We start from the raw sequence: 12670 nt of genomic DNA, 5'->3' as shown, positions 1-12670 counted from the left end.
GCTGATGTAAGAAAAGACAGATCAGTGAAACAGAATCGACTGACCAGAAACAGATGCTCTTCTACAAAAATAATTTTAAAACCAGGCCTAATGTATCAATAGAGAAGCAGATAAAAATGCAATAAATGGGGTTGGGAAAACTGATTATATTATTTCATATAAAGATCAATTTAGTTGTTTATGCCATATACCAAAATAAATTATCACTACATACAAATTAGTTTTTAAATTAAGAAGCCTTGCTCTGTCGCTCAGGCTGGAGTGCAGTGGTGCAATCTTGGCTCACTGAAACCTCCTCTGACTCCCGGGTTCAAGCAATTCTGTCTCAGCCTCCTGAGTAGCCAGGACTGCAGGCATGAGCCACTGTGTCTGGCCAATATTTTCAACCTATAGTGGAAATTGGGATTTTTGTGCTTAGAAATAAAACAGAAAAGGCCAGGCGTGTTGGCTGAAGCCTGTAATCCCAGCACTTTGGGAGGCCGAGGCAGGTAGATCACGACGTCAGGAGATCGAGACCATCCTGGCTAACATGGTAAAACCCCGTCTCTACTAAAAATACAAAAAAATTAGTCGGGCATGGTGGCGGGCACCTGTAGCCCCAGCTACTCGGGAGGCTGAGGCAGGAGAATGGCGTGAACCTGGGAGGCGGAGTTTGCAGCGAGCCGAGATCATGCCACTGCACTCCAGCCTGGGAGACACAGCAAGACTCCATCTCAAAAAAAAGAAAAGAAATAGAAAAGTGACAAAGAGGAACACAATTAGGTTTGGTTACAAAAGTAAAATTATGTAAAAAATATTAATAAGCCAACAACAAACTTAGTTATATCTGCTACAAATATTCCTTTAGTTTGTTGCATCTTAGCATGATGGTACTTCAGCTGGATTAAAAAATTTTTTTTTGCCAGACACAGTGGCTCATGCCTGTATCCTAGCACTTTGGGAGGCCAAGGTAGGTGGATCACTTGAGCTCAGGAGTTTGAGACCAGCCTGGGCAACATAGCAAAATCCCATGACTACAAAAAAAATACAAATATTAGCCAGGTGTGGTGGTGCGTGCTTGTAGTCCCAGCTATTTGGGAGGCTGAGGCAAGAGAATCACTTGAGCCTGGGAGGTCGACACTGCAGTAAGCCATGATCACACTCCAGCCTGGGTGACAGAGCGAGACTCTTGTCTCAAAAAAAAAAAAAAAAAAAAAAAAAAAGGCAGAGCAAGGTGGCTCACACCTGTAATCCCAGCACTTTGGGAGGCCAAGCTGGGCAGATCATCTGAGGTCAGGAGTTCGAGAGCAGCCTGGCTAACATGGTGAAACCCTGTGTTAGCCTGGCATGATGGTGGGTGCCTGTAATTCTAGCTACTTGGAGGCTGAGCGGGAGAATCGCTTGAACCTGGGAGGTGGAGGTTGGAGTGAGCCAAGATCGTGCCATTGCCCTCCAGCCTGGGTGACAGAGAGAGATTTTGTCTAAAAAAAAAAAAAAAAAAACTTTTTTCTCTTTTTATTACTTTCCTGAATTTTGTTTTTTATAATAAGCATGAATATTCAATTAATTGAATTAATTGAAAATACAATTTATTAGTGAAAAAAACAACAAATCTGACCTATGCAGAGAGGTGAGAAAAGCAAGCAGGAATTAAGGAAAGAGGAAGAGAAGGCCTGAGAAAAACCCAAATCTCTCAAAAAAGGCCATTTAAGGAAATATGTAGGAAATCAAAATTCAAGGCTGTCTTGCTTCATTTAGATTATGGAGCCACTTTCCATCTGCTCCAAAACCAACACAGTGGTTAAGATGGTGCAGTGGTTTACCAGGGCGCAGGCAGTGAGAGTGTCCGTCCCTGCAGGTCCCTGCAGGGAAGAGTAATTTATCCCTGGCATTGTTTAGGATTGCCAGTGCAAGTGATTAGAAAAAACAAACCCACCTGGCCAAAGATTAGTTTCCTAAAACATTTTCTACAGACAATGCACCCCCTTCCTGCCTGGGCCTGGGAGAAACTCCCCTCACCCCACTGATCTGGAGACAGATAAACCCAGGCTCAAATTTCCCCAACGCCCTTTCTGAATAAAACAGAAGATCTATTAGTGCAACACATCCCATCACTAGGTTCAAAAGTAGGTCAAGGCGAACACTATGGTCAACTCAATAGGCGAAGCCCTGTAGCTAGAGGTTAGGTGAGAAAGCTCTGCAGCTCACCATCCCTTTCATTGTGTTTGTTTGTTTGTTTGTTTGAGACAGAGTCTCACTTTGTCACCCAGGCTGGAGTGCAGTTGCTCGATCTCAGGTCACCTCAACCTCCACCTCCCCGGTTCAAGTGATTCTCCTGCCTCAGCCTCCCGAGTAGCTAGGATTACAGGCATGCGCCACCACACCTGGCTAATTTTTGTATGTTTAGTAGAGACGGGGTTTCACCATGTTGGCCAGGCTGGTCTCGAACTCCTGACCTCAAGTGATCCACCCACCTTGGCCTCCCAAAGTGTTGTGATTACAGGCATCAGCCACCATGCCCATCCCTCACCATCCCTACCAAATCCCATCTGCACCACTAGTGTGATGTTGGGCACAGATATATAGGCTCTGTTAGCCTCAATTTCCCTGTCTGTAAACTGAAGAGAATAGCAGTTCCTCTTGTTATTGTGGAGTCTTGGTGAGGGTTCACTAGGGCAATGCACACGAAGCGATTTGCCAGGGCCATGCCATGGTGCCTCAATGAATGGGGGCTGCTGCTCTTGCTTCTGCAGACACATCCCTTAGTGTTGGGAAGGACAGAGTAGCAAGACCAGAGTGGAGGACAGGGAGAGCACGGCTGGAAGAACCCAGGGGCTTGTCAGGGAAAGTGGGGGCTGCAGGGGCCAGGGAGAAGTGAGGAGGGTAAAGGATAGATGCAGGAAGAGAGGGATATGATACGCGAGAGAAGAGGCGAGACAGGTCAGGGAGGAGCTGAAGGACACTTCTGGGAAGCAGAGGGGGAGAAGGAAGTGGGCAGATGGGAACCCAGGTGATAGGGCTTGACCCAGGGACTGCAGGGCTCCCAGGGCCAGCCACTGGGCACCTGCTGGGGGTTCCTGAATGAGCTCCTGACTGTGAGAGATGCAAGGTATGGGGCCCACCCTGAGGCACTAACAGGGACTCCACACAGAGACACATGACAAAGAGCGGGTGAGCCACATCCTGGAGAGATCAAATCGGCCTGGAGGTTATGGGGAGAGGCCAGGCTGGAGCCTCATTTTGGAGAAAGAATGAAGGATAATTAGAGGGTCCGGCAGCTGCTGAGGCCTGAGGAGTGGGGGCGGGGCTGGATCTGGAGGGGACAGTGAGGGGGATGGTTGGGGAAAGCAGATCAGTTGTGGAGACAAGGGAAGAGAAAAGGGGAGAGGTGGCAAAGGCCTGAGGAAGTGTTAGGGGCCAAAGAGAGAACTTAGGGGTCGTCAGAAGAAGTGGGGTCTGAGGTGCTGGGGACGACGTCACCAGTGATCATAAAAGCCTCACTGCGGTGGGCAAAGCGGGTGCCAGGGCAACTGGACTCACCCTGGGTGATGGAGAGTTTGGTCCCCTCGATGGACTGCCACTGCTGCCTCCCTGAGCTCCGTGTGTCCAGCTCAACTCGGCAGAAATACACAGACTGGTCCTGCTTCCGCAGGTTCGAGATCCTGAGGAAGCCGCTCTTCTGACCCTCTGTCCAGTTCAGAAAGAGCCGGTTCACATAATCCTTGTGAATGGAAGGCGGCCTTGTGCTGTAGAAGGACTGCCCGTGGAAGTGGCCCCGTCTCCAGGATATTCTCACGTCGGGAGCTGTGGCTAACTCCCAGGGGTAATAGAAGGAGAAGGGGATTTCCACAGAGCCACCCATGGAGGCTGAGAGGTGTTTTGGTTGAGTGACCCCATAAGGGTAGCTTGGACCAGATCCTGTGGAGCCACCTAGAGGAGGGAGGGAGTAGGGGAGAGACCTTGAAACCACCTCAAGACACAAAGAGGGTGACCCCAGACCCTCCCGCACCTTCACCCACAGGCAGTCGTGTGACAGGTGGCTGGACTGACCTCTGGCCTGGGTCTCCCACTCTTCAGGCATGGGGGAGGGAGGAGGGGGAGAGGATGGGGTCACCCGCCCCTGTGGGACCCGCCCTTGTTTCCTGGTGGTGGGAGCCTGGGCCCTCCCCAAGATGTCCCACCTTTGTCTCGGGTTGGCCCCTCCTGTGGTTTGGGCAGAGCCCACATCTGGGTGGTCCTGGGTACTCACCAGGCTGCAGAAATGCTGGCGGCAGCAGCAGGAGCAGTAGGGGCAGCAGCAGGGGCCGACCCATGGCCTTGTTCTTCTCCAGGGGACGGGGAGACCAGCAGAGCCGTCCAGGCAGGAGAGGGGCCCTGTGGAGGGGCCGCCTGGGGGTTGAGGTGAGTGAGGAGAGCCGGGCTCAGGCTCCGAAGAGGGCTGTGGGGGCCAGGAGCCTTCCCCAAACCAGTGCACCTCCAGGGTGAGCAGCACTTCCTTTATCCATCTGGCTTCTTTTCCCCTATTGCAAAAGGGCCTCCCTTGTGGTCAGTGCCAAGTCAGCCCTGCCCAAAGGCCGCGGTCCCCGTCCTCCTGCGGAGGGGCTGGGCCTGACCTTGAGGGGCTGGGCCTGACCTTGGCTGGCTGGGCCCCTCCCACCTGGATCCCTGCAGACCCCACCTCACTCAGCCTCACTTCTCATCCTTCTCTCTGCCCAGGGCCAGCGCAGGCTCTTTCAGGGAGAGGAAAGGCGGGCCTGAATCTCTGCCCTTCTGCGCCCCAGATTCAGTCCTCAGAGAGGAGGAGGAGGAAGCCGGTGGAGGTCACAGGTGCTCAGCCCCCAACCCAAGCAGAAGAGCCCCCAGCTTGTCCTCTGTCCCTCTCCCTCCCTGGCAGGGGCTCCCATGCAGTCCCCAGGCACCACCACGACCCAGCTGGCCTCTTCCTGCCCCAGGCCCTCTCTCTTGGTGCAGGCACCACGACCTTGCTCAAGGGGTGAGGGGGCTAATGGTCCCCTACACAGAGACTGGTCCTTCTGGAAGCCACCCCTTGACCCCTAAGACGTGATACTGGGTCTGCAGGCTCCCCTCTGACGTCCCGCCCTACACAGGAGGGGACAGGGCTCCGAGAAGCCCTGCCCCAGGCCACGTGACTTGCAGTAGTGGGTCCAGGACTGGAGCCCCCTCAACCCAGATGTCTGGGCCTGGCTGAAGGGTGGAATCTCTGGGCCTCAACTTCTGAGTGCAGGACAGGAGGCTGTCCCTTCATACAGCCCCTCAGGTCATTCCCTCCAAACACCTGAGCCCTTGGCTGATCCAGAAGCTTCCTTGGACACAGAAGAAAGTGAAGGCTCAGAGCAAGACCCACCCCACACACAGTCCTGGGCCCGTCTCTAACGGGGATCTGCCGGCCTTTGCCCGGGGGTGGTCACTGGAGCAGGGAGCTTTGGTGGTGCACAGGGCTCCCTCCGTAGGAGGCTCTGCCCACCCTCTCCAGGGTGAGGTGGCATCAGTTGAGGGGCCGTGGGGGAAGACAGGATTTCATCAGAGGAAGTGGCATCAGCCTTCTTGAGACAGAAGCAGGCAGGGACGGGCCTCCCTTCTCAGTCTCTTCCCTGGTCCTAGTAGGCTCCTCTGTGCTTCCCAGGGCCAGCCAGGTCGGCCCGCCCTCCCTCCCTTCACAGGCCTGAGGAAACAGGTTCCCCATGCTCAGGAAACCCCTCCGTCTGAGCCAGGCCCTAAACACCTCATTCTCTGCTTCACAACATTCTGAGGTGACACATTATCTGCATTCAACCCACAGAGAAACTGAGGGACGGGGGCTTTGGGCTGAACTGGTCACAGCTGGAAAGATGGGCTGCAGAGAGGACAAGGGACCCCCTGGCTGTCTGGGCAGGGCCTCGAGAGGGTGGCCCGCCCCACCTGAGGACCTGGCTGAAAGGTCACCTGCTTACCAGGCTGTCCAATGTGGGGGCCACATAGAACTTATAGCCAACAGCCTCTGGGTAGCTCTGGAGGGCACATGCTGCCCAACGCTGCCACGTGCAGTCTCCTTAGATGCAACATGCATGTTTATGTCACTTTCAGGCCCTGGATCCAGCTGAACCCCCATGGGAGATTCCTTCTGTTTCAGGATTTCTGCTCTGGGATGGTGTGAGGTCTCCTGGATTTGTTCATCCTCCCTCCCCCAACAGCAGTGACAGAACCTGGGCCTGAGCCAGGGGCTGTGGCTCTCTCACAGACAGGGCTTCTGAGAGGAGGAGGAGGGCCTGGAGGAGGGCATGATTCCAACGTGGGCAGAGCCTAAATGCAGCCCCTTAGTGCAGGTGCTCATGGGAGAGGTGTGGGAAGTCGTGTGTGGGGAGCAGGGGCAGGGAGGGGGTAAGTACCCTGCACCGCATTATGAGAACCACTGCTTGGATGTTCCCACGTTCCCCCAACAAGTATCCTACTGTCCTCACTGGCCACATCCATCCCTGCCCCAGCCCCTCACCTCTCCTTGGCACCCACCCTGTTCCTGCTTTCCTCTGATCCCAATCGACATCCCATAGGCTTTGTGGAGTTCACAAGCCAACTGTAACATTCTCGCAGTAATTCAAAGGACCTAGAATAGCCAAAAGGCCTTTACAAATGAAGAATGAAGGTGGAAGATTTATAATACCTGACTTCAAGACTTGCTGTAAAGCTTCTGTAATCAGGCTGTACTGTCCTCAAGGTACTAGAGTGTCCACAGACTGGAGTGTAGGGACGCGATCACCATCACTCCTGGGCTGAAGCAATTTGCTGACCTCAGCCTCCCAAGTAGTGAAGACCACAGGCACACACCACCACACACGGCTAATTTTTTTTTTTTTTTGAGAGATGGGGTCTCACTATGTTGTCTAGGCTGGTCTCAAGTTCCTGGGCTTAAGCAATCCTCCTGCCTCGGCCTCCCTCAGTGCTGGGATGACAGGTGTGAGCCATCTCACCAAGCCCCACTGGATTGCTGATATTCTGGCATCTTGGACCTCCAAGACCAGAGAGAGGGACTGCCCCTGCCAGAGCCAGCCAGTCGTTAGAGCTAGCAAATGACCCCTCTGAGAGTGTCCCTTTTTTTTTTCTGAAACAGAGTCTCACTCTGCTGCCAGGCTGGAGTGCAGTGGCACGGTCTCGGCTCACTGCAACCTCCACCCCTGGGTTCAAGCGATTCTCCTGCCTCAGCCTCCCAAGTTGCTGGGATTACAAGTGCGTGCCACCATGCCCAACTAATTTTTGTATTTTTAATAGAGATGGGGTTTCACCACGTTGGCCAAGATGGTCTCCATCTCCTGACCTTGTGATCTGCCCACCTCGGCCTCCCAAAGTGCTGGGATTACAGGCTTCAGCCACGGCTCCTGGCTGAGTGTGCCTTTCATATGCAAACCAGCTAATCCAGGGCCCCAACACTGAACCAGCTCTTCTAGCTGCCTCTCACCCTTCAGAAGGCAGTATTTCTCTGCCTTCATCATCCTGGGCCAGACACCAAATAACAAATGACAGCCTCTAATCCCCAGAGCCTGCAAACGTTATTCTAACTAGCCAATCCTAAACCTGCATACCCTTCCTTGCCTTTTCCAGGGAAAGCATAACAAAGGGTCTCACCCCTGTGTTCCCCTGGCTTCCTCTACTCCCTGAGGGACCCTGGTGCTTTCCCAAGTGGCCCTGCATGGCTGTGTCTCTCGTTTCTGGGGATCTGTGAGGATACACTGCTTCCCTTATGACTCTCATTTCCATGGCCATACCTGATGGAAAGAAATGGCAGGTGCATTTTGTTTTATTATTATTATTATTATTATTTTGAGACGGAGTCTCACTCTGTCGCCCAGGCTGCAGTGCAGTGGCACCATCTCGGCTCACTGCAACCTCTGCCTCCCAGGTTCAAGCGATTCTCCTGCCTCAGCCTCCCGAGTAACTGGGACTACAGGTGCCCACCACTATGCTCATCTAATTTTTGTAGTTTTAGCAGAGATGGGGTTTCACCATGTTGGCCAGGCTGGTCTTGAACTCCTTACCTCAGGTGATCCACCTGTCTAGGCCTCCCAAAGTTGCTGAGATTACAGGCATGAACCACCGCGCCCTGCCAGCAGGTGCATTTTATTTATTTTTATTTTTTGAGACGGAGTCTCGCTCTGTCACCCAGGCTGGCGTGCAATGGTACAATCTCGGCTCACTGCAACTTCCACTTCCTGAGTTCAAGTGATTCTCCTGCCTCAGCCTCCTGAGTAGCTGGGATTACAGGCACATGCCACCATGCCCGCCCGGCTACTTTTTGTATTTTTAGTAGAGATGGAGCTTTGCTATGTTGTTCAGGCTGGTCTCGACCTCCTGACCTTGTGATCTGCCTGCCTCAGCCTCCCAAAGTGCTGGGATTACAGGCGTGAGACACTGTGCCTGGCCCAGCAGGCGCATTTTAAAAGAGCTTTTAACTCTCTGGACAATCCCAGGAGGTAGGCAGCATCTCTGTATGGTCCTCAATTTATACAGAAAGAAACGGAGGCCCCAAGGGTGGTTCTGAGCCTAGCCTGAGGTCACATGGCCCAGGAACGTCCACTGTGGCATCAGGTCTGAGCTTGGGGCCTGTGCGGCCAACCACTTCCCCATTCAGTGACATCAGCCAGCAGTCCTCTGGGCCTCTGTGACAACCACGCTTCCCTTTTCTGTGTTGTCTTCCTTCTGCACAGGGAGGTGCTTGAGGGCTGGGGCACTGGCTGGTGTAGCTTTGGGTCCTTGTCACCCAGTGCAGTGTGCCTGTCACCCAGGGCAGTTAGTGCTGACCAAATGCGTATGGAGAGGGTGGAGGCATCTTCAAGGGGTGGGGATCAGGCGACGATCATTTTCAGTAGAGATGGGGTTTCACCGTATTGGCCAGGTTTTTTGTTTTGTCTTTTTTTTTTTTTGAGACAGGCTCTCTCTCTGTCACCCAGGCTGGAGTACAGTGGTGCAATCACAACTCACTGCAGCCTCAGTTGCCACCTGAGGGCTCAATTGATTCTCCCACCTCAGCCTCAAAAGGTGCTGGGATTACAGACATGACCACTGTGCCTGGCCCAATCATGCCTTTATAATGAAACCCACAAAAACCCAAAAGGGATGCAGAGGGCTTCTGGATAACTGAACTCATGGAGCTTCCTAGAGGGTGCAGTGCCTAGAGAAGACACGGAAGCTTTGCACCCCTTCCCCCAGGCCTCCCTCTGTGTATCTCTTATATCTGGCTGTTCATAACTATCCTTTGTAATATCCTATATCTTTATTTTGAGACGAGGTCTTGCTATGTTGCCCAGGTTGGTCTCAAACTCCTGTGCTCAAGTGAACCTCCCCCCTCAACCTCCCGAAGCACAGAGATTACAGGCATGAGCCATGGCGCCAGGCCCTGTAATATCCTTTATAAGGGGACACATGTAAGTAAAGGGCTTCCCTGAGTTCTAGGTACCATTCTAGAAAATTAATTGAACCCGAGGGGATCATGGGAACCTCAATTTTTATAGCCCTGTGTCAGAAGCACAGGCACCACGTGAGCTTGCGACTGGCATCTGATGCCGGGGCAGCCTTGTGGAACTGAGCCCTCAACCCGTGCGATCACAGGAAGCAGCCAATTTGCTGTAGTAGCCGTGGCCAACACACCGTCTCTGACAGTGTTCTTGCCCCTGCCCACTCCTTCTTAACGATTCCCTCTCAACCAGGCATGGTGGCTCACGCCTGTAATTGCAGCTATTTGGGAGACTGAGGCTGGAGGATTGCTTGAGCCCAGGAGTTTGAGACCAGCCTGGACAACTTGGTGAAACTCCAGTACCACTAAAAAATACAAACATTAGCTGAGCGTGGGGGTGCACGCCTGTAATCCCAACTACTTGGGAGGCTGAGGCATGAGAATGGCTTGAACCCAGGAGGCAGAGGTTGCAGTGAGCAGAGATTGCGCCACTGCACTCCAGCCTGGGTGATGAGAGTGAGGCTCTGTCTCAAAAAAAAAAAAAAAAAAAAAAGATTTCCCTTCTTAAACTTGCTTCCAACTGCTTTAAATCTGTGAGTGCCATCTGTTTCTAGTGGGGAGGCTCCCTGCATCATGACTGGACTCAGGTACTGCAGAGCAGGAAGGGGCACTTGGCAGCCATGTGAGAGATGCACAGGGAAGTGTCAGCAGCATTTCACGCTATTTATTCCCCAAAACCTTCTGCCATAGGAGAAGACAGCCACCATACAGATTGGAAAATGTGGACGAGGAGAAAAGGGGTGTATGGTAAGCAAAATAAATTGTATTTTTCCATCCTTGGGGAGGATAAAGGAACTCTTAGCACTGCTATAATAAACAGCCCCCAAATGCCAGTGGTTTAATTCAGTGGAGTTCAGACCTCATTCCTATATCATTGCAGTGTGGATGCTCCTGGATGAAGGCTCTTATAGGTAACTCTCCTCCAGTCGGTGATTCAGGGACCCAGCCTCCTTCTGCCTTGCGGCTTTGCCTTTTTAAAGGTCCTCAGGGTGCTCTCCATGTATCTTGCCAATGGGGAACCAGTGTGGAGGACTCACAAGCGGGTCTCACATCACGTCCTCCGGGGCTAATACACATCCCTTCTCCCCACACTCTGTTGGTCAGAAGTCACTGCTTGGCGCCCTGCTATCTGCAGGAGGGGAAGTGTTTTTAGATGCAGGGCCAGGATTATTACAGTGAGGCAGGCGAGGCAGTTGCTTCAGAGATCAGATTTAAGTGGGTGGTGGCAAAAACTCAGGAGAATTTGTGGCAGGCTGGGCTTGTGGGGTTCTTAGCAGCACAGTCCCTGATTTCCAAACCCGTCCCCTGCCCGCACCTGTACTCCCCACTCCCTTGGGGAGGCCCAGCACTCAGCTGGCTGGGGTTGTGGCTTTAGTCCGCTGCTGACCTGTAGGGGGACCAACAGTGAGTCAGGGTGGCATCCAGGTGATAGCAGTCTCCATCCCACCTTCTCTGCTGCGCCCTAGGCTGAGGCCCTCCTTAGAGGGACAAGAGCAGCAGAGCAGCTCTGCCCAAACCCATCAGGAAGGGCCTGGGACTCAGCTGGCACCCTGAGGCTCCCCCCCGACCTGTTCTCCCTGTTGTCCACCACGTCATCTCCTGAAACCGCCCCCCCAAAACCTTGATACCCTCTGTTGGCTTCCTTCGCTCTTGAGCTCTCTGCTCAGCCCCAACCTGGCTCCCTCTACTGCTGAGCCCTCGCCCACCCATCTCTTCCTTCCCTTCCCTTTCCTTGACATAGGCACCCCCACCTCTCCCTCCAGGTCCTCAGGGAGACCGCGCCTGTGGTTTCCTTCTGGGTGGCGGCTGTGTCTGCCCTCCAGCCTTGGGAGCCTCATGCTTGGGACTCATGTTTGTGGCTGTTCAAGTTCTGTTGCCACCTCTAGGCCTCCCCTCCCCTCTGGCTGGTCTCACCCTGAATCCTCTGCTGCCTCTCCCACTGTGCCCTGCCCCTCTTGTCCCCCTGGCATCCTTGCAGTGTTTCCCAAGCACTGGGCTCCTGGTCCACAGACATCCCCTCCACCATCCAGCCTCCTCCTGGGAGGGCTCCACGTCCACAGAGACACCCTCTGAACCCAGGCCTCACAGCACCCCTCAACTCCAGGGACCTCCCCTTCCACTTCCACAGGTTTTTTGTTTTTTAATGTTGGGACTGGGAACTCTGAAATATTAATTGCTAGTATCATTTTCATGTTGCAACTTTCACTCCTTCCAGCATAACACCTAAGGTGGGTGCGGTGGCTCACGCGGTGATAATCCCAGGATTGGGAGGCCAAGGTGGGCAGATCACCTGAGGTCAGGAGTTCGAGATCAGCCTGAACAATATGGTGAAAACCTGTCTCTACTAAAATTACAAAAATTAGCCGGGCGTGGTGGCATGTGCCTGTACTCCCAGCTACTCAGGAGGCTGATGCAGAAGAATTGCTTGACCCTGGGAGGTGGAGGTTGTAGTGAGCCAAGATCGCACCACTGCACTCCAGCCTGGGTGACAAAGCAAGACTCTGTCTAAAAAAAAAAAAAAAAACCACCTAGAATTTACCATCCTAACCATTGCTTAGTGTACAGTTTGGCAGTGTTAAGTGTATTCACATGGTTGTGAGACAGATCTCCACAACATTTTCATCTTGAGAAACTGAAACCCAAAAGTTCTCTTTCTTTTTTTTGAGACAGAGTCTTGCTGTGTCACCCAGGCTGCTATGCAGTGACGTGATCTCAGCTCACTGCAACCTCCATCTCCTGGGTTCCAGTGATTCTCCTGCCTTAGGTTCCCGAGCAGATGGGATTACAGGTGCCCCCACCACACCCAGCTTATTTTTTGTATTTTTAGTAGAGACAGGGTTTCGCCATGTTGGCCAGGCTGGGCTCGAACTCCAGGCCTCAAGTGATCCACCTACCTCAGCCTTCCAAGGCATGTTCCTCACAGGCATTGAGCCACCACACTGGGCCAGTAAAACTGAAATTCTATGTTCTTTAAATATTAACTCTCCATTCCCATCTCCTCTGTGCCCCTGACAACCACCTTTCTGCTTTCTGTTTCTAGGAATCTGGCTACTCTAGATACCATGTAAGTGGAATCAGACAGTATTTATCTTTTTGTGACTAGCTTATTTCACTTAGCATAATGTCCTCAAGGCTCATTTATACTACAGCATGTGTAAGAATTTCCTTCCTTTTAAAGGTTGAGGCCAA

The 12670-nt window shown here is 52.8% G+C and overlaps 1 protein-coding gene across 21 annotated transcripts in view; it reads right to left on the bottom strand.

Moving 5' to 3' along the window:
- Positions 1-12670, bottom strand: part of LOC103782679 (paired immunoglobulin-like type 2 receptor beta) — a 64353-nt gene that overhangs the window by 22470 nt on the left and 29213 nt on the right. For 15 of the 21 annotated variants that reach the window (XM_063606018.1, XM_063606012.1, XM_063606019.1 and 12 more), the window contains 2 exons: positions 4229-4368; positions 3520-3909 (listed from right to left, as the gene is read on the bottom strand). In XM_063606018.1, the coding sequence (XP_063462088.1) occupies positions 3520-3909; positions 4229-4368 (530 nt within the window). Of the gene's footprint in view, positions 1-3519; positions 3910-4228; positions 4369-10123; positions 10869-12670 lie in introns of those variants that run through there. The other 6 variants (XM_063606023.1, XM_063606026.1, XM_063606025.1 and 3 more) reach the window with 2 other exon arrangements.

The sequence above is a fragment of the Pan paniscus genome, chromosome 6, assembly GCF_029289425.2.
Source record: "Pan paniscus chromosome 6, NHGRI_mPanPan1-v2.0_pri, whole genome shotgun sequence".
Lineage (NCBI taxonomy): Eukaryota > Metazoa > Chordata > Mammalia > Primates > Hominidae > Pan > Pan paniscus.
This window is presented reverse-complemented; position numbering and strand designations above follow the sequence as displayed.